Here is a 22,393-nt window from a genome sequence, read left to right as displayed (position 1 = left end):
TAAGGGTAAATTGAGTCCAAGATTTATTGGACCATTTAGTATCTTGAAGAGGGTATGACCTGTTGCATATCAGCTTGAGTTGCCTTCCCAGCTCAATCGTATTCATGATGTCTTTCATGTATCAATGTTGAGGCGATACCGTCCAGATCCAGATCACATCATTCAGGTTGAGGATGTAGAGCTAAGACCTGATTTGTCATATGAGGAGGAGCCTATTCAGATCTTAGAAAGCGATGAGCGAGTTCTTCGGAATAGGTGCATTCCAATGGTAAAAGTTCAATGGAGTAACCGAGGCCCCTCTGAAGCTACTTGGGAGATATTAGAGTCAATGAAGGCTCATTTTCCTCAACTATTCTCATAAGGTAAATTTCGAGGACGAAATTGCTTGTAGAGGGGGAGAATTGTAACAACCCGGAATAAAATTTGGAAAAAAAATTATTAACTAAGTAATTTGGCAAAATTTGAGGATTTAATCGGAAGTTTTCAAAATTTTAGGCCATTTTAGAAGTTAAAGGAAATTCAGGGACTAAGCCATGAATTTAGCCAAAGAGTGTCAGCAGGTTATGTGGTTTTATACATGCACTGCGTTTCTGATTTTAAAATCATAAACTTTTGTAAACAAAATTCCTCCTCTCGCACCCTTCTTGCAAGTCTGATCCCGACGCCGTTCGACATCCGATCGTCAAATTGAAACCACCATCGTGTTCATCTTCGACTCGTGAACAAAGCCCAATAAACCAATTTTAGTGAAACGTTGCCAAACGCCGTGAATTTCGAGTCAAAGTATCGACGTTTTTTTAGCACCACCGCCGGGAAAATCTTAAATTCATCTCCGATCGTTGATCGGTTTTCGACACCTCCTGTACCATCGTGTTCCTTGTGTCGTTTCGAGTCCGTCGGTGTCAACCTTGTTTGTCGTCGACAACGGCGCGTGAGGAGGTGGAGCAGTCAAAGATTCGGCCGAGTTGAAATCGAGCTCTCTGCCGTTCAAAAATTTGAACCGATCTTTGTAAGTATCTCAAAATCGCTTAAAATAATTTTTAGACATTTTTCCGGAATTTTTAGACCCCCGGAGGAGGCCTCACGCGCCACACGCGCCGCCGCAGGGAGAGTGGAGGGCTGGAAACCGGTTTGACTTTCAACCGATTCTGACCGGTTTGACCGGTTTCGACCGGTTCGAACCGATTTGACCGGTCTGACCGGTCTGACCCGACCCGACTGACCCGACCCGATCGTTGATCATTGACCGTTGACCGTTGACTTCCTTTGACCAAAACTTAAAATGGCTTTGACCGGCCCTTAAACGACCGTAAATCTTTTCCGAGTATACCTATTCTGATAGTTTTCGACGTCCCAAATCCGTTTCATCAAATTCGAACCCGAAGGCCTCCAAATTGACGGTCAAAGTGGTTGACTTTGACTTTGACCAAGAATCTGAATTTTTGAAAATTCATACTTTATGTTTTTCGACGTCCTGATTCCGATTCCGCAATCCGTTTGGCCAAATTCAGACTCAAAATACCCCAAAATGATAGTCAAACCCGAAAAATGCTTATATACTTAAGAATTTTAGCTTTGAACAATTAAGTAAGCTTTGGGGTTGATTAATTATTATTGTTTGAAGGTACAAGAGACTCTCCGGATCGTTCGACAGCTCGACCCAGCTCTTCTAGATCAGTTAAACCACGTATACCAGTATTCACCCGTTCAAAAACTGTAACAGAGCGTGGTGAAACCAGCAATCAGTAGATCTACTATCTGAACCCATTATCGAGGTGTGTTCCTGTTTACTACATAATGGTTTTATATGTTTTGAAATATGGTACATTGAAATCTATGGTTTATTATTGTTGGTACACCGATTTATTATTGATGATTTATGGACTTTGATGACTGGTATATGGATATTGATTTTGGGATGATTGAACTACAATTGTATAGCTCTGATTAAGCTAATAAACGGGCCTAATGTGACTCTTGAGGGCCCCAAGATGTTTCATTAGGTCGGCTTTCCTTTGTTGTATGCTTAGGGTAAGCTATATGGACTTATTGACTTGGGCTTAAGAATACAGGCTTCATAGCTTATCCTTAAGTCGGCTTTCTTTTTGCTATGTGCATAAAGTAAGCTATATGGAAAATAATTTTGGGAACTACTGATGGTGTACCAGAAAAGGGTTTAAACAATGATTTTCAAAAGTTAAACTCTTTTACGAATTTGTGAGTTTACTGGACTATGATTTGTTTAATGTACCTATTGTGATTTTATGGTAATGTTGGGACACACTGAGCCTAGCTCACCTTTCGAAAATGTTTTTCCCCTTTCAGATACTGTTGGTTAGATACCTCGGTTCGAGCACTTGGAGGATCAACATATCTCTTGAAGTATATCTGATTGTAATATTTTAAAATTGCAAGTTGACTTTATTCTGGTGACATGGACCTATTTTAAAGTATTGGATTTTATAATGATGATACTTTTGCTATTACTATTCAGTTTATCGTGGTTTTGATTTTTTAAGATATGTTTTAAATTAATTTATTACTGATTGGTTTTATATTTAAGAGTTGAGTTTTAAATAGTATAATTTATTATAATTTCATGTCATGAATAATGTGGTTTTACATTGATTGGATAACGGTTTTGGAAAATGTCTTTGTGATCCACTAAACTTAGTCGAAACGCATAGGGGGTCTAGGGGGTTTCAAGGCACATTCATCTTTTCCCAGTCTGGACTTCGACTTTGATCTCCCTCTCCACTTTGTCTTTTGACTTTTCCAGCGACCTCTTGCCACCATGGCCTCTGCTGCTTCGTACTTGCTCTCCTTCTTGGTTTTCTTCCTGAGTTCATAACTATACAAAGCAGCAGTTACATCTTTAAGGGTAACATTATCCTTACCATGAAGTAACATTGTCTCAAGGTGCTCAAATTCATCTGGAAGAGATGACAACAACATCAAAGTCAAATCTTCATCTTTGAAGGTTTCATCCATGCCTAATAAGTCTTACACTAGCTCATTGAACGCAGTGATGTGTTCATTCATACTGGTGCCTGGTTGATAATCAAATCTGAACAATCTTTTCTTCATGTGGAGACGATTATGAGAGCTTTTCTTCAGGAATTTTTCCTCCAAAGCTTTCCACATCTTACTTGCAGAAGTCTCGTTCTTGTAGCCATACTTCTGCTCCCTGGAAAGACAAGATCGAATCATGTTGCACGCCAAACGATTGATTGTTCCCTATTCTTTCTCCTCCATATATTCGGGTTTTTCTTCCTCAATGGCGATGTCTAGACCTTGTTGGAATAAAGCGTCTAACACCTCGCCTTGCCACATGCCAAAATGACCGGATCCATCGAACAACTCCACCGAGAAATTTGCATTTGACATCACCCTCCTCACCGGTCCAGATGCAGAGCTTGATGTCTCAACTGATCCGTATTTTGGCATTTTAATTCTAATGAACAATATTCAATATCACGAACTGCATCTTTTCAGCAACGGAACCACCAGGATAACCTCAACCGAAGCTCTGATACCAATTGTTGGGGAAAACAGGTTATTTCCCACACGAACGTAGTTTTAAAATTGACCTAAAATATCAATATTAAAACCACCAAAGGTTGCATAGCGGATAAACTTGTCAAACTATTGAATATTTAAACACAATGGAAAAGAACCGAATAAAAAACAATAAAGGAGAGAACACACCAAATTTACGAGGTTCGACGAGAATATCGTCTACTCCTCGGGCACCACACCGGATGATAACTTCACTATATCACCAATATTACAACAAATGGAATTCTTTGGAATTCCCAAAGTGGGAGAATGAAGAATACAAGAGGAAGAGAGAACTTGTTTTTGGGATGATTTCTAATGGAAATACTTAGGCCTATTTATAGTTGAGTTTCAAGAACAATATGTTCAAAATTTGGCCACCTACCAAAGAATTTTCCAATGTGTACAAGTTAGCCATCAAATATGAAATTCACATGCTCAAAGTTTGGCCACCAACCAAGATGAAATTTCCAATAAGTTGGCCACCAACCAAGATGAAATTACCAACTTGTCAACTTAATTTCTAGACAAATCTAACAGTTATTCACTTTGATAGCAGCAACGAGATTTGTTCTTCTTCGGATAGATGCAGACAGATGAAATAACTTTGAATTTTGACGCTAACTTGGTTGTTGCTTTAGGGAGCCAGTTTATAGTGATTCCTGGAAATATAATGATCAAACATTTGTTCAATACTTAATGGAAACACTTGAGAAACAACTCTCGGTGAATTGATTACCGATCGAACATTGTTTTTCTTCTGTTCATTTTCGACTATAATGCTACTCCATATTTCTTCTTTCCAAGATGTTGCATAACATGGGAGAACGGAAGTTAATGGTATTCAGGCTCGGACCGACGGGTTGCGTAACACTTCAGAGGGTGTTAAATACGTCGGGACAATGCCAGGAAAGAGCAAAAAAGTTGGCTCTCAGTTTCAACAAAGCCGCTAGCCAATTATTGAGCAACACGGAAAGTAGACTTCCCGGTGCTAACTTTAAGTTCGGAGATGCATACGATGTCGTCGACCACATGATCCGGAATCCAGAGAAATACGGTGAGTCCATGTCCGGAAAAAGAAAATTTAACTTCACGGCAAAGGTAAACACGCATATTTTCATAAGGCTCCTATAGAGCATTTGTCGCAATTGAGTTCCGGATTTCGATGTTCTGCAGGTTTTAGTAATGCCTATTCGCTGTGTTGTTTGACATGCTTATCGGCATCGACGTTGTGTTCAGATCGAAGAAGTAGTGTTTTGGGACAAGTATGTATCATCCGTCGGATGGTGCCAGTCAGCTCATCGCTAATGAACTTACAAAAAAGTGTTCCTTGGAGGTAATTAAAACGCTCCTGCACCCACACTAGAATCTGCCATTGCTCCATCTCCAGATGAATATATATATATATATACACACACAATTCGCTCACCACAGCTATTTGTTAAAAAAACCAGCTTGCTTGAGCTGGTGTAATGTAATAATTATTTTTTAAAAATTCACAATTTTCGCCTGCTTTAGCATGAATAATCCACTTAAATTCTCCTAAACTTTATTTCCTCTATTCATAATACTGGAAATTGAAGCTATTTAAGTAACATCCAACTTGTTATGGGCCCAGTCCCACCAGTGAAGACTCATCTTCCTCCACAAGCTTTCTAGTAATATTTTGAGTACAGGCGCCATTGATTCTTTTGTGGCTGGCTCTATGGCCTCCCAGTGCTTGGTGAGACACAAAATCTTTGTTACAACCACTGCATTGGAACTTTCTTTTGCTTGATTCTATCTTCTTCAAGCTATTTGCACAAGTTTCATCCATGGAAGCCAATTGACCCGTACCTCTGGAAAGCATCACTAAGCTCAAAGCAACCTCTTGTTGTTGTTCTTGCTCCATCTCAGACATGGAAGATGAATTTTCAGGGACAACCTCGTCGTACCTTGTTCTTCTTCTATTTCTGGTTTCGGATCTAAAACCAGAATTGTCTGATGAATAACACTTCATGTGACCAAAAAACGACAATCTACTCCATTTCTTCTTGGTTTTCTGTCTGAGAATATAGCAGCCATTGTTGTCTGGTTCAAGCTTCTTCTTCTTGATGAATTTCTCGTCTGTTTCAGCTGAATTATTCATGTGAGACCTCATGTGACCTCCTAAAGATCTACCACAAGGGAAGCTTTTCGGACACAACTTACAAACATACTTGAATCCGTTACCTTCTTCCATTGATAAAACAAATTCAAGTATTCAACAACTCAGATCAGAAGACAAAAAAAAAACAAAACAGGAAACTTTACGAAATCTGATGGAACAATCGTGATAAACAATGCTTCTATTTCTCGATCTAACCCGTCATTAAAGAAACAGAAAAACACAGATCAAAACATGTTTAAAAACAATGGATTTTGCTGAGAATTCAATACAATTATGTAAAAAAACCAAGATCTGGTGAACTCTAACTTGATTCAAGTATGAACTATAGCTTAAGTACGGAGAAAAAGATCAGAACTTTTAAAGGAATGGGGGAATTCTTTTGCTTGTTTTTGTTTAACAGATCACGATGAACAAAGGGAAATCACAGTTTTTTTAATTTAAAGAATTTTCTGGGAATTTCGATCATATTTGGGAGGAGAAGTCCATGCAAAGAAGCAAAGATAAAAAAAAGAGGTGATGGAAAAGATAGCCAGCACACGTGGACTTAACTGAGAATCCTACGCCATCTTCATAAAATTTCAATGGCTGTGATTTGTCCAGTTCAGCATCTGTATTGTTTGAATAAATAAATAAAAATAAACACCCAACTGCCCTTAACTATTCTTTCCTTTGTCCTACTAGTAAGGAATGGCCATTGGCCAGTCCCCACCTCTTTGACTTAATTGTATTGGACTTCCTAAATTATAACTATTATTTTAATTCAGTTCTTAAACTTTAATATGTTTTATATCAATCCCTAAACTGTGTTATTCATTCTAAGTTAGTCTCTAAACTTTAAAACATTTTATATTATTCTTCAAACTATCAGTATCATTTCATTAACATATTATTAATTCTATTGGTTAAAAAAAGTAATCTATTTTCAAAGGTCATAAAATCTTTTTAGAAGGTCACATGTTCAAATCCTAGGACAAACAGAAACAAATTAAAAAAATTTAATCAATGAGATTAATAAAACGTTAACAAAATGATTAAAATATAATGATATTGATAGTTTGAGGATTGATATAGAATGCTTTAAAACTTAAGAAACAATTTAGAATAGAGGTTATAATTTGAAGATTGATATAAAATATTTTAAAGTTTATAAACCAACTAAAATGAGATACATAATTTAAAGACATCTTAAATATTTATTCTTTTTTAAGAAAAATTATCTCTTATACCCATTGAGTATCTTCAGTGATAAAAGAAAATGTTATTTTTTTCTAAAGGATCTAGGTTCTAATTGTTTTGTATATGCAATATGTGTATGTTGTCAATTAATTAAGAAACATTTCGAGAACTCTCGTCATATTCACACATTTAATATCTTGTTAGTATCATAGTTGTGATTAGGGATGGGCATGGGTCGGGTTTGAGTCAGGTTTCAGCCAACCCGGCCCGACCTAAAAATTTTACATCTTTCACCCAACCCGACTTGAAAAATATATACCCTCCACCGACCCCAACCCGATTTTATGAGATAAAATTCAAACCCGATCCGACTCGACCTGAAAAAATAAAAAAAATATATTATTTTTATTCAATAAAAACAATGATTTAATTGAAAAAAATAATATATTGAGGGTACTATTGTAATTATTCTTAAATATATAAGGTAAAATTATATTGTTTGGGTAGTCGGGTATTTTTCACCCTAAACCCATTCCAACCCGACCCAAAAATCACTTTTAAAAAAACCCGAACCAAACCCGATTAAAAAATTGACCCGATCGGGTCGGGTTCCATGCTCATCCCTAGTTGTGAAGGATGAGCATTTAACCCTAACCCATCAAGTTTCAACTTAATCATGTGGGGTTAATTTTTTTTGTTTTGTTAAATTTTCGAATTCGGATTAGATCAAGTTTTTTGAATTATACACTTGGCTTAAGTTCAAGTTTAAGTGAAAAATACTCAACCCGAGATGATGTCTATATCTATTTGTGTTGGGTGATGTCAGATTGAAGGTAAGTTTTCTACTTTAAAAATCAAATTGAATTTTAAGTCAAATAATATAATACTTGAATCAAATTTAGATAAACCAAAAACTCGATCCAACCCAATTGTATCTAACCCTTATTTAATGTAACGAGATATATGTAAGCTTGTAATGTAAGAGTAGAAGTGGATAAAGAAACAAGTGTTGGGGACAGCTTATTTAGCAAGAAAGATATATTTTTGGATTGTGCAGGTAATTTCGCTGAAACATCTCAATCTTCCATCCTCCATTTACTCAACTCTTTCACTATGTTGTTGTCCAGGTTTAATATGCAAATTTTGGTATGTGTCCCAAATCCATATATTAAGTTTATTTTAAGAGATTATATATATATTTTAAAATATATATATACTCAATTAAATTTTCCACGTCTTTATATCATTAGCGTATTATATGGGAAGTTATAAAGTTTAGGTTAATGGTTCAGTTCAGGATCAGATATACCTAAGATCCGATTGAGATTTACATAAGATTTTACATATTACTTATCATGAGTGACGGTGATAGGATTTGAACTTAACCTTATAAATTCAAATTTTTGAATGCCAACCACTTATGACATTCGCGTATTATATTTATGTTACGTTTTTGCGTCATATTTTACCAAAATTTAATCATATCTATAGATCATAATCATGAGTTCAGAGCTTCTGCTAAAGTAATACATTCTTGAGAAGCCACTTGTAGAAGTTAAATTGATTATCAAGGTTAACTTGACTGAAGCATATTTACTAACACATCGAAGTTTGTATAGGTATATAATATTTTAAAATATTGCATAAAAATGTACGGATTATTGGATCAACCCAGGAATTAATGGAGCATAAATAATCTGTGATTTCTGGGACTTTCTGCGAGAAAAAACAAAGGATTTGGATGTTAGCTCATGTTTTTTCTTTCACTATTAAATTGTCTGGAATTTTCCAACACCACCATAATGTTAGTGATGGTCTTGCCGGCCTTGTACTCATCATCATCAAAAGTCCGATTAAATATATCACAGAGATTTATATTTAAACTCAAATTTATTTTATGAACTGATTGAGCAGAGTTAAAAATCTGGTTGTTCTTTGCACTAATTGCAACACGAATAGCGATGTAGATATTAACATTTCAACTTTAGATTTGTTGAATATCATCTTCTGAAGATATTTACATGAATTAATTGAATCCAGTTCATATATATATATATATTACACATGAATGGCTTTTATTTGCAGGAAACGTGTGTCGTTTTAGGGAGGTGATGATAATGGCATCTTGCTTGCAATAAATCCCTTAATTTGTGCCCTCTTTTCCGGCATTTTTAGTACAATGTTTAGGTGTAAATTGTCTGAAAATTTATCTGTTGTTTATATTATAGCGGTGGTGTCGGATACAAAGCGATTAGGGTAAAACATGAAATATTAATAAATTGATGTACTGAAGGCATTAGATTCTTAATATGATGTTAAAGATTTAAGTTCTGGCGTTGTAAACGGAGACGACTAAAGAAAAAGGTGATGTTGTACTATATTGCTTAAATTATTGAAACAATAAATCAGAGATGATTATACTAAAATTAGGGTCAAAACATGGAATATTATTTGCCTTTTCTTCCTAAATGTATGTATGTATGTTGTTCATCCAATAACATTTCTACATTTTAGAAAGCCCTCTAAACTTAACGATCGAAAAAACAGAGACCTCTTCATATCGAGCACATGCTTTATTTTAGAAAAAACACAAACTTTGCTTCTTGTCGAATATATGTTTCCATATATGTGCAATAATCTTAATGCTGTAAGACTCGACCTTATGTCATGAGTAGTAGAGATATAGAAACAGTCAGAGAAGGCAGGGGAGAATTGGGGGAATTGAAAGTAGGGTTAGGGATTTCAATTGAGAAAATTAGGGTAATTGGGAATACAAAATTAGAAGGGCTTACTCACTTACCTGATGGACCAAATCATAGGAAGGAATCATGCCAGCAGCACCTGCAGGAAAAACAATTATGTTAGACAGTTGTACTGTCAGCTGGTAAAGTGGTTAGAATTGGTACAATGTTAACAAATAAAACGTGTATTGAACCAAGAGGAAATTATCTGAAAATTGAATGAATTGTTCTCTTCTTCAACCTCTATTTCTTCTCTAAATTTATTCTCTTAATCTTTATTTCTATTTCTTCGATTCTCTTCTTCTCCGATTCTCTTGGGTCATAACAAATTGGTAATCAGAGCCACAACTCCTGGCAAAGCAATGGCTGAATCCTCTGCTCTTTCTGCAATTCAAAACCAGATTGACGACTTAGCAAAGTTGGTGAAGCAAGATCAGCAGTACCTGGAGACAATGATTGCAAAGAATAAGGGTTATTTCGAATAGATCCTAGGAGTATTGACAGGAAAAATGGTGGAGCAGGACCAAAACAGCCCTGAAACGGAGTCGTTACCTGTGGCAATCGAAGGCACAAATGATGGGTGTCAAGTGTTTGATAAAATGCCATCCATCACTAATACCCAACACTTGGAAATTGGTTCCAACCATGAGTGGTCTGAAGAACAAAAGGTGGAATGGATAATATCTGAACCAAGTGGAAAACGACTGTTGTTTGGTTTTGATCTTCCTATAACAGAAGAAAATGGTGTTGTTTTGGATATAATCAGTATCATGGCAGAGTTTCCGGCAAACAACTTTGGAGCATACACCATTTCAATTGCAACTGCCTCTTCTGATGTTCTTGAGTTCCTGCAGCGTGAATGCCATGGGAAACCATTAAGAGTTGTACCACGGTTTGAGAAGTCAGGTTTGCCTACATCAGTTCGAATTGCTACTTTTACGCCTTTCATAATTGATTTTTCTGTGGGTAATTCAGATTTCAATGAACATGTTGAAACTTTTGATCCTTTTGTGTTTCGGCTTTTGTTGATGGGAAGGAGTATAATTTATTTAGCTAAGAACTGGAGTGTGAATCAAAGGTTGCACTTTATGCTTTCTAATCTATTGAAGTTGGGTATATGGAGCAATCTCAGTGTTTATGATATGGACAACATCGACCTACCTTTTTGTAGTCCACAGCAGATCAGCTACTATGTTCTTGTATTAATATATAGCAACTGGACTCCTGTTCCTCGAGCTATGAAAGATTACAAAGTTACATCAGAGGTTAATGGCTATCAAAGTCTTCATACAACGAGAGCTGATGCATCCACAGCTTGGAAGGAATTCACAACTCCGGAGGGAAGAAAATATTATTATAACAAGGTTACAAAGCAGTCTAAGTGGAGAATACCTGAGGAATTGAAGTTAGCACGTGAGCAAGCTCAGGCAGTAGCTAGCCAAGGAACTCCATCAAGCTCAGGAGTGCCTCAAGCTCCAGTTGCTGCTGTTGGCTCTGCAGCTGAGATGCCTTCTACAGCTATTTCTTTGAGCTCCAACACTTTGCAGGATTTAAGCCTTGTTTTAGTTATGCATATTGTTAGTTCTTCACCCAATTCAACATCTGGACTAACGGTTATTCCTGTTTCACAATCTGCTACTACAGATGCACCTGGGGCAGTGTCTGTGTCACCTTTACCTGCTGTTCCCTTGGGAGGTTCCACTATTTTTGTTCCTTCTGTCAGCGCTAACACATCAGACACAAGAAGCTTGGAACCTATAGCAACTCAAGAAAAAGATGGAGCTTCTGCTCAAGACATTGAAGAAGCGAGAAAGGGGATGGCAGTTGCTGGAAAGGTTAATGTAACTCCAGTAGAAGAGAAAGTTCTGGATGATGAGCCTTTAGTATATGCAAATAAGTTGGAGGCAAAAAATGCTTTCAAATCTCTCCTTGAATCTGCAAGTGTGCAATCTGATTGGATGTGGAAGCAGGCAATGAGAGAAATAATTAACGATAAAAGGTATGGTACTCTGAAGACACTTGGTGAGCGGAAGCAAGCCTTTAATGAGTATTTGGGTCAAAGAAAAAAGTTAGAAGCCGAGGAAAGGCGAATGAGACAGAAGAAGGCTCGGGAGGAGTTTACAAAAATGCTGGAAGAGTCCAAGGAACTAACATCATCCATGAGATGGAGTAAAGCTCAAAGTTTGTTTGAAAATGATGAGCGGTTTAAGGCTGTTGAACGCGCCAGAGATCGGGAAGATTTTTTTGAAAGCTGTATAGTGGATCTTGAGAGGAAGGAAAGGGAACATGTTGCAGAGGAAAAAAGGCGTTATATAGCAGAATATAGAAAATTTCTGGAATCCTGTGATTTTATTAAGGCAAACAGCCAGTGGAGGAAAGCTCAAGATCGTTTGGAGGATGATGAAAGATGATCACGTCTTGAAAAAATTGATCGGCTGCTCATATTCCAGGACTGTATTCATGACTTAGAGAAGGAAGAAGATAAAGAAAAGAAGTTGCAAAAGGAACAATTAAGACGTGCCGAGCGCAAAAACCATGATGAATTTCGTAAGCTAATGGAAGATCATGTTATTGATGGTACTCTTACAACTAGAACTTATTAGCGAGATTATTGTTTGAAGGTGAAAGATTTGCCTCAATATTTTGTTGTTGCATCTAACACATCTGGTTTAACACCAAAAGATTTGTTCGAGGATGTTGCTGAAAAATTAGAAAAACTGTATCATGAAGACAAAACCCGTATAAAAGATGCAATGAAGTGGGGGAAGATTACCATGGGTTGTTCATGGACATTCGAAGACTTCAAGGCTGCTATTTCAGAAGAAGTGGGTTCCTCACTAATATCATATATTAAATTAAAGCCTGTGTATGATGAGTTACTTGAGAGAGCCAAGGAGAAAGAGGCTAAAAACGTCAACTTCTAGCTGATGACTTCACTACACTATTGCATACCTATAGGGGAGATAACGACATCTTCTAATTGGGAGGATTCCAAGTCACTTTTTGAAGAAAACCAAGAATACATATCAATTGCAGAAGAGAGCTGTAGGAGAGAGATCTTTGAGGAATACATTGCACACTTACAGGAGAAAGCTAAAGATAAAGAGAGAAAATGAGAGGAGGAGAATGCTAAAAAGGAGAAAGATAGAGAAGATAAAGAGAAAAGGAATGAGAATGAGAGAGAACGTGAAAGGGAAAAAGGTAAGGATTGAACTAAAAGGGATGAGACAGACAGAGATCTAAAGGTCGGGGACAGAATTTACCTGAAGTTCCAGTCTTACCATCAAACCTCACTTGCTCTTCGAAAAGGATTAAAGCTGGCAGCAAGGTTCTATGGTCCCTACACCGTTTTACAATGCATGGGGGTAGTAGCGTATAAATTATTACCCGAGTCCTGGAGGGTGCAACCAGTAACTCATAGCAGTTTGTTAAAAAAAATTGGAGATCAAAGCGTTACCTCATTGGATCCTTCCCAGTTTGGATAGGAAGGAAAGTTGAAGGTCCACCCAACTATGGTGCTCGACAAACATATGGAGAAGAAGCACAGTCATGTGCAATGGACGAACTTAAGGCTAGAAAATGTCACTAGGGTAAACTATATTGTGCCTAAAGCACAATTCCTAGTTTTTGATCCTTGGGGACAAGGATCCTTTCATGGAGGGGGTATTGTCATGAGTAGTAGAGATATAGAAACAGTCAGAGAAGGTGGGGGAATTGAAAGTAGGGTTAGGGATTTCAATTGAGAAAATTAGGGTAATTGGGAATACAAAATTAGAAGGGCTTACTCACTTACCTGATGGACCAAATCATGGGAAGGAATCATGCCAGCAGCACCTGCATGAAAAACAATTCTATTAGACAGTTGTACTGCCAGCTGGTAAAGTGGTTAGAATTGGTACAATGTTAACAAATAAAACGTGTACTGAACCAAGAGGAAATTATCTGAAAATTGAATGAATTGTTCTCTTCTTCAACCTCTATTTCTTCTCTAAATTTCTTCTCTTAATCTTTATTTTTATTTCTTCGATTCTCTTCTTCTCCGATTCTCTTGGGTCATAACACCTTACCAGAACTATGAATGCAGCAGAGTTATCGATCAACACCCTCCTCGAGGCCTTTCGATCCGATCATGTCATTCAAGTCGATTTGCTTATCAAACTCCTCCTCCCTTCTTGCTTCGAATTCTTGGAGCACTGTATAATGGAGATACTCCCTTGCTGAAACTGATCCATTGAAATAAGAATGTCATGCACCCCAAGTATAAACCGCAAGATATCCATTGAAAGAGCTTTGCAGTCTTTCAATAAATTAGGAGGAATCTGTCAACAAAGATATCCATGTATAAACCGCAAGAGTTACTTAACATTGCCTCAGACAATGTTTATTAATAAAAAATCACAGAGCTTAATATTCAAACTCTGTAACCTGAATCTACAATAGTTCCTACTTTCATATTTGTATAAGTTGCATTCACATGCTAATGTACTTGAACTCGGATGCAAGTGTCGGGTATTGGGATGAAGGTCATATCCCTATTCCCGTATTCGAAAATTTGTCATATCCAAGTTAGAAATGGTGTGAACAGTGTATTAACTACCTGGGTGACCGTTATTGTTTAAGCAAAGTGACTTCAAGTGAACAAGATTGCAAACAGATGCAGGAAGTTCTTCGATAAGATTATCTGCATATTTACGCAAAGTTATAAACCCATAAGTTACAGAAATATGGTAGAAATACATGAAAGTGTACCACCACAACTGTTATAGTCATTAATTACAATTTACAAATCTATGTGAAAACTGTGAAATACGGAGTGCAGACTTGGCCACGAACCCTTTCATCTCCTATCAACTAAATGAGAACCAGAAAACCTCACACTAGCAATTTATTTTAGCCGGGCCATGCTGTATGCACCCCTACTCTGGAGGACCAAGGCCGGATCTTACAAATCTCATAAAAATATCTCGACCAAAGTATGAAGCTTTTCCGGATAAACACACCAGAAGATTTTCAGAACCAGCCATGATGCCTACTAAACCAAAGACAAAACACCGTCTAACAAGACAGACAGCATCCCAAACTGATAATCGAAAAACTTAATTAACAGGAGATCTTTGTAAAGCAGACGAGCAGTTTTAGGAGAAAAGTGAGAACAGTTAAATATACAAGCATAAACATACCATTTGCTTGCAGTTCTTCCAAATGAAAGCAACTCCCAACTGATTCAGGAAGATACTTCAACTTGTTGTAAGACACATTAAGCAATGACAACTGCATTACTAAAAACGAAAATAAGACCCCTGAACTAACATATGATAATGATATACTCCACTCATTTATTGTTGGTTTACTTAGTGAGTTAATGAATGTCTAATCCCTCTTGGCATTCTTTTTCTTCATTAACATATGACAATATAATTACTAATAAAATCAAAATAAGATCAACTTGGTTGATCTCGAGGTTATTAGTATTACTGGTGCTTAAACCAGGCAAAGACGCAATTTGTGTGAAACTAATTATCAAGAACCGTCCACAAGGTTAATCATTCAATAAGCAGAGACACTGCTCGAGCTGCCAATAGTCTCGGGCAAGGACATTTACATATTTCCAGAGATCGATAGCTTCTCAAGTCTTACCAGCTGGCCCACTAAACAGAAGAATAGAGTTAGAAGCCGCTGAAACAGTGCACGTACCCCATGAAGTTTGCAGACATTGCCGTGAAGCAAATCTACAACGACGGAGGCAAAGAAATGGGTATATATAAGATCTTTCTTACTTATCTAGGAAAGGGTATTACATTCATCTGGCAAGTTAGTAATTTGATTCCCATCAAGTATCGTAACTTTCAGAGACTGAAGCTTCCCAATATTAATTGGTAGTCGCTCAATAAGATTAATGGCTAAAATCTGTGCGGAAAAAAGAAAGAGATACTTTCAAAGGTAGCTAAGCTTTCACCATCTTTTATTTTAGGAAAAGAAATAAAATCACTTCATCCATCACAAAAAGCCAAAATGGTAACAAGGACATACAAATGCTCGATAAAATATTTTAATCAAATGCATTTTCCAAACATAACAGCACATTTAGTGTCCCAAAAACTTATGAATGTGCAAACAGTGGCCAAAAAGAAGGAAGTCGTTACATCACTTTTCCCCTTTGATTCCTACAATTGGATTGACCAGAAAAACGGTAATTCAACATTATTCAACATTTATGAGTCAAAAGAAGCTATAAATATTGCAAACAAAACTTGCATATTTCTTACCAAACGCTGCATATCCACAGGAATTTCAACTGCATGGAATGAAAAGATCAAGGGGAAAACTAAGGATTCACTAAGCCGTTTAAGAGTGTATTTCTTAAAAATTAAAGTTGAGAAAGGCCATACCTAATTTATTGTGCGTCAAATCAAGAGTTGGCACTGAACTATCCAGATCAAGAACTTCATCGGGAAATGTCTGTTCGAAGCATTCCTCAGCAGACACACGTGTTAGGAAATAAACCGAGTACAAGTAATTTCTCTATAACCAGATTAGTGAGAATGCAAAATAAAAGCGGAAAAATAATACTCGAAATTGATAACGGAGTTTAGCCAATTGTGCTTACGTCTCCGGACTGCTGCAGATCTTTTACTAAGAGAGAAAATTTACAGGTGTTTACAAAACACTCACTACTCACAAGAAAGCTCTCTAATATTGGGAGAAAGAAATGATTTTTGGGATGATTTTGAAGCTAAATGAGCTAGGGTATTTATAGTTGAAACTTAGGGACTAATCTTTGAAAATACCCTAAAGTTCAATGACTCAATTTTGTAATTATACCTATTACAAAATAATAAAAAATTTAGCCTCCCGAAATATTCAAGCATCTGGTTGCTAGCATCCATTTTCAACAATGTCGGCTGCCACTTGAATATTCAACAATCTCCCACTTGAAGACTGATTTTAATCTGTCTTCACAACTCGATCGATGCAACAGTATTTCTGGTCTTGTTATTCTAGCATGCCAATTGAAGCTGAATACAACTTCAGTTTATCCGTAGTCACCGTCTTTGTCAACATGTCTGCATGATTTTGAGCTCCACTAATCTTTTCAAGTTTCAAAATTCCATATTCCAGAAGAGACCGGATAAAATGATATCGCAATTGTATTTGCTTTGTCCTGGAATAAAAAGACGGATTCTTTGCTAGATAGATAGCACTTTGACTATCCCAATACAAGATATTGTTTTCTTGTTTCTTGCCTAACTCTTTCAAGAAACTTTGGAGCCAAACCATCTCCTTGCTGGCTTCCGTAACAGCGACATATTCTGCTTCAGTTGTGGAGAGAGCAACTATCTTCTGTAGTTGAGAAACCCATCTCACTGCAGTACCTCCTAGAGTATATGCATACCATGTAGTGCTCCTTCTGATGTCAACATTTTCGGCTAAGTCAGCATCTACATAGCCTGTCAGTATCGTATCTCCACCTTTGAAACAAAGTGTTTTGTTTGTGGTACCCCGCAGATATCTGATGATCCATTTGACTGCTTCCCAGTATACCTTGCCCGGATTATTCATGTACCTGCTAACAGCTCCCACTGTATGAGCAATATCTGGTCTGGTACAAACCATGGCATACATTAGACTTCTAATTGTTGAGGCATACGGCACCTTCACCATGTGTGCACGTTCTTCCTCCGTCTTGGGTGATTGGTCTTTGGAGAGTCTGAAATGAACACCTAAAGGTGTACTTACTGGTTTAGCATCTTGCATATTGAACCTGGAGAGTACTTTGTTGATGTACTCAGCATGTGATAACATCAAAGTCCCCAACTTTGTGTCTCTCTTGATCCTCATCCCAAGAATCTGCTTTACAGCGCCCAGATCTTTTATAGCAAACTGCTTCGACAATTTTTGCTTCAAGTTTATAATCTCTTGCATATTTGAGCCTGCAACGAGCATGTCATCAACGTATAATAATAAAATAATGAAGCTATTATCGAACCTCTTAATGTAGCAACAATGATCTGCTTGGCATCTGGTAAAACCACTACTACTCATGAAGTTATCGAACTTCTTGTACCACTGTCTAGGAGCTTGTTTTAAACTATACAAGCTCTTCTTCAACCTGCATACCAGGTTTTTCTTGTCTGCCTCTATGAAGCCTTCTGGCTGCCTCATATAGATTTCTTCCTCCAAATCACCATGAAGGAAAGCTGTCTTTACATCTAACTGCTCAAGATGTAAATTCTCTGCAGCTACAATTTTCAACACCAGTCTGATTGTAGACAGTTTTACGACTGGAGAGAAAATTTCTTTGTAGTCAATACCTTCTTTTTGCTGAAAACCTTTGACTACCAATCTTGCTTTGTAGTGTTTGCTCCCATCATGCTCTTCTTTGATCCTGTAAATCCACTTGTTGTGGAGCGTTTTCTTGCCTGGTGGTAATTCAGATAATTCACATGTCTGATTTGACATAAGCGAGTCCATCTCATCTTTCATGGAAGACTCCCACTTGACTGAATCCTCCACCTGCATTGCTTCATCATAGCACTCTGGTTCACCATTGTCAGTCAGCAACAAGTAGTACAAAGAAGACGAATAATGTTGGGTTGGTTTAGGAATTCTGGAGGAGCGTCTCAGTTCTGGATTGCGTGGTTCTTCTTGAACTGTTTCAGGATTGATCTGAACATCATTTCCAGAAATCTCTTCTAACTCAGCAAATTCCTTTGTTTCAGCTTCGGTATTACTCGATTCTGCGGTTGACCTGTCTTTGTACATCACATTTTCATTGAAAATGGCGTCTCTGCTTCTGATGATCTTTCGATTTTCGTAGTCCCAAAACCGGTAACCGAACTCATCACCACTGTAACCAACAAAGACACATTTGTTGGACTTGGCATCAAGTTTACTTCTTTCAGCAGAGTTTATGTGTACATAAGAAATACAACCAAACACTCTTAAGTGTGAAAGGTTTATTTCTTTCATGCTCCAAGCTTCCTCTGGTATTCCGTCATCCAAGGGAACTGAGGGCCCACGGTTGATCAGGTAAGCTGCAGTGTTGATAGCTTCAGCCCATAGTAATTTGGGCAATCCGGCATGTATCCTCATGCTTCTGGCACGTTCATTCAGAGTTCTATTCATGCGCTCTGCTACGCCATTCTGCTGTGGTGTTATGGGAACTGTTGTCTCCATCTTGATCCCATTGTTTGCGTAGAAATCTCTGAATCTACTGTCTATGTATTCTCCTCCATTATCAGACCTCAATCGTTTGACTTTCAAACCAGTCTCATTTTCCACCATGGCCTTCCATTTTCTGAAGGTATCAAAGACTTTTGATTTATTCTTCAGAAAATAAACTCATACCTTCCTTGTTGAATCATCGATGAAGGTGACATAATATAGTGAGCCTGCAAGAGATGGAACTGGGGATGGTCCCCATACATCAGTATGAACCAATTCTAACCTTTCTGCCTTGGGAGTCTTGTCAATCTTTGTAAAGCTGACTTTCTTTTGTTTGCCAAAGATGCAATCCTCACATAGTCCGACATCTACATTCTTTAGATCCGGCAGCTTCCCTTTTGACAAAAGTGTCTTCATCCCTTTCTCGCTCATATGGCCAAGCCTTTGGTGCCATAGGTTTGATTTTCCATCAGCATCTGCTACTGCAATGATATTCTCTAAATTTGATGTTATATAGAGAGTACCAGTTTTCTTACCACGAGCAATGATGAGTGCTCCTTTTGGTAATCTTCCATTCACATCCTGAAAAGGTTATGCTAAATCCTTCACCATCAAGCTGTCCTACAGAAATCAAATTTCTTTTGAGGCCAGGAATATGTCTCACTCCTTTCAGGATCAAGGTGGTCTGATTTGGCAACTTTAGTCGGATGTCTCCTTTTCCGACGATCTTCAAGGTTTCATCATCAGCTAGATGAACCTTCCCAAAATCACCACTTATATAATTTTCCATGATTTCTCGGCATAGGGCAGAGTGGAAAGATGCCCCTGAATCCAAGATCCATGATTCAATCAGACTGTTGACGCTTAGAATCATGGCATCACCTGTCTCCTCTGTCACGTTGGCAGATTCCTGTGAGCCGGTATTTTTCTTCAGTGCTCGAAAATCTCTTTTAAAGTGACCCTTCTTGCCACAATTATAACAGGTAAAATCTTTCTTTCCCGTTCTGGATTTTCCCCGTCTGGATTTCGATCTGCCATGATTTGAATTTCTTTCTGAAGTTCTCCCTCTGGACTCCGTGTGCAAGGCTGAGGAGGTTGATGCTTCACCTGATTCTCTCCGTCGAATTTCTTCGCTCAGTACCAGATCCCGAACATCGTCGAATTTCAATTTACTATTTCCCGACGAGCTGCTAACTACTGTAACAGTAGCATTCCAACTGTCTGGTAGAGATGATAAGAGAATTAAAGCTCGAACTTCATCATCGAATTCAATTTCCACTGAACTCAACTGAGTTGTGATTGTGTTGAGTTCATTTAGGTGTTGTGTCATCGATGCCCCTTCCGTCATCCGCAAATTGAATAATCGCCTCATCAAGTGCACTTTGTTTGAGGCTGATAGCTTCTCATACATACTGGAGAGAGCCGCCATAAGACCCGTCGTGGTATTTTCCTTTGCTATGTTGAAAGCAACATTGCGGGATAACGTCAGTCGGATAACTCCGAGGGCTTGTCTGTCGAGAAGAGCCCAGTCTTCATTCTTCATGCCCTCTGGTTGTTTTCCTGAGAGAGGTTGATATAGATTTTTTTGGTACAGAAAATCTTCAATCTGCATTTTCCAGAAGCCAAAGTCTGCACCGTAGAACTTTTCAATTTTCACATTCCCTTCGTCTGCAGTCATCGCTCCCACTCGAATCTGGCTTCGTTTGGATCGTTTCTGACAATTCTTACGAACCATCGTGTATTAGAACACCTCCGTCAACAAATTCGTATCGTCGACAAAATTTTTACTATTCACAAATTTTACTATTTACATTAATAGTAACCTCGCAAAAAATTGACAAAATTCACAACCAAAAGCTCTGATTACCAGTTGTTAAGGAATAAACCGAGTACAAGTAATTTCTTTATAACCAGATTAGTAAGAATGCAAAATAAAAGCGGAAAAATAATACCCGAAATTGATAACGGAGTTCAGCCAATTGTGCTTACGTCTCCAGACTGCTACAGATCTTTTACTAAGAGAGAAAATTTACAGGTGTTTACAAAACACTCACTACTCACAAGAAATCTCTCTAGTATTGGGAGAAAGAAATGATTTTTGGGATGATTTTGAAGCTAAATGAGCTAGGGTATTTATAGTTGAAACTTAGGGACTAATCTTTAAAAATACCCTAAAGTTCAATGACTCAATTTTGTAATTATACCTATTACAAAATAATAAAAAATTTAGCCTCCCCAAATATTCAAGCAGCCGGCTGCTAGCATCCATTTTCAACAATGTCGGCTGCCACTTGAATATTCAACAACACGATGGGGGGGAATGAAAAACAGAATACATATTTCGAACTGCTCACTAAATGCAAAATCGGGTCTTCAATTCTTCAAAACTATAAAGCAAACAAGCTCGAACGAGAATCTATATATTTAAATACAAAAAAATACTAGTATATAAAACTAATTGTATAAAAGAACTGATCTATCATAAAATTATGAAACAACACTGAATCAAATAAAAACCCAGAAATCATCATCATATGAAAAAACCAAACCCAAGAAAGATAGTTGGCTTGCCTTCCATTTCACGTCACGTAAGGAAACAATGCTGGTTGATAGCCATCGAGCAATCCTATTGGCTTTGGAATCATCCCATCTTTCGGGCTTTTTTTAAAATTTAAACATGGATTGATATCATTCATCATTAACTGCATCATTTACAAGAACATCAGCAATGCAAGTTGGTGAATCATAAGCGAACTACATAGGGATGAAAGCGAAAAGCAAAAATGGCAACACTATGAGCCACCACGTTAGCCGATCGCTGTATGCCTCGAACAACGATGTGGGGATTATCTTGAAGCAAATGACGAGCCTCGACTAGTTAACCCGACTACAGGCAAGTCAAGTTGCGATCAAGTGAGCTGGCGAACAACATTAACAGCATCACTCTTGATGGTTATCTCCGAACCTCGTAAGTCAATCCTGAGTCCAAATGTGATTGCTGCTGCTTCCACAAGTCCCACATCACATGGTCCAACAAACGGAGAAGCATGGCAAGCCACAACCAAACCGTGATGGTCCAGCGTCACTCGCGAACAGGCTGCATCAATATTTATTTTTATAGCAGCATTGGGTGGTTTGCACCAACTGTTCTTTAGAGCTGCTGAAGACGTCCGATTTGAATTGGTGAAATCCCTTGCTGAATCAAAAGATGCCAGAAGTGCCCGACTTGAAGCCGTAACTTGCCAACCAGGGGTCATTCAATTTTCATGGACAACCAAATTGAGTCGAAGCCAGATCTGGTATAGCAGAACAAGAAGCAACCGAAATTCTTCAATGGTAAGCACGTTAAGGAGAGATCGTAGCCATTCACCAAAAGAGCTCTATCGAGTGAATAGAGAAGCTGCATGGAAACCCGAAGCTTAAACGATTGGTCTGGTCAAAGGGCAATCTCGGAAAGCATGCAAGCAAGTTTCAATCATATCCCCACACATCGGACACATCCCCGGTAATAGACCAGATATTTGCAACCAACGAAAAACCGCGTTGGTGGGGTTGAGTTTCGGGTGGCAATTTGCATTGTAAGTTTAGTCCTTAAACTTGAAAA

General features: G+C 37.8%; 1 protein-coding gene and 2 pseudogenes across 1 annotated transcript; 1 reads left to right on the top strand and 2 right to left on the bottom strand.

The window, feature by feature from the left end:
* Window positions 1–5,164: 5,164 nt before the first annotated feature.
* LOC120134825 (zinc finger protein ZAT1-like) lies at window positions 5,165–5,779 on the bottom strand. Its single transcript, XM_039151213.1, has one exon. It carries the CDS (start codon window positions 5,777–5,779, stop codon window positions 5,165–5,167), a length of 615 nt encoding a protein of 204 aa, XP_039007144.1.
* Window positions 5,780–9,504: 3,725 nt separating this feature from the next.
* Window positions 9,505–22,046, bottom strand: LOC120134822 (annotated as a pseudogene).
* LOC120134824 lies at window positions 10,134–13,109 on the top strand (annotated as a pseudogene).
* Window positions 22,047–22,393: the final 347 nt, after the last annotated feature.

Source organism: Hibiscus syriacus, unplaced genomic scaffold, assembly GCF_006381635.1.
Source record: "Hibiscus syriacus cultivar Baekdansim isolate YM2019G1 unplaced genomic scaffold, ASM638163v2 tig00110599_pilon, whole genome shotgun sequence".
NCBI lineage: Eukaryota > Viridiplantae > Streptophyta > Magnoliopsida > Malvales > Malvaceae > Hibiscus > Hibiscus syriacus.
This window is presented reverse-complemented; position numbering and strand designations above follow the sequence as displayed.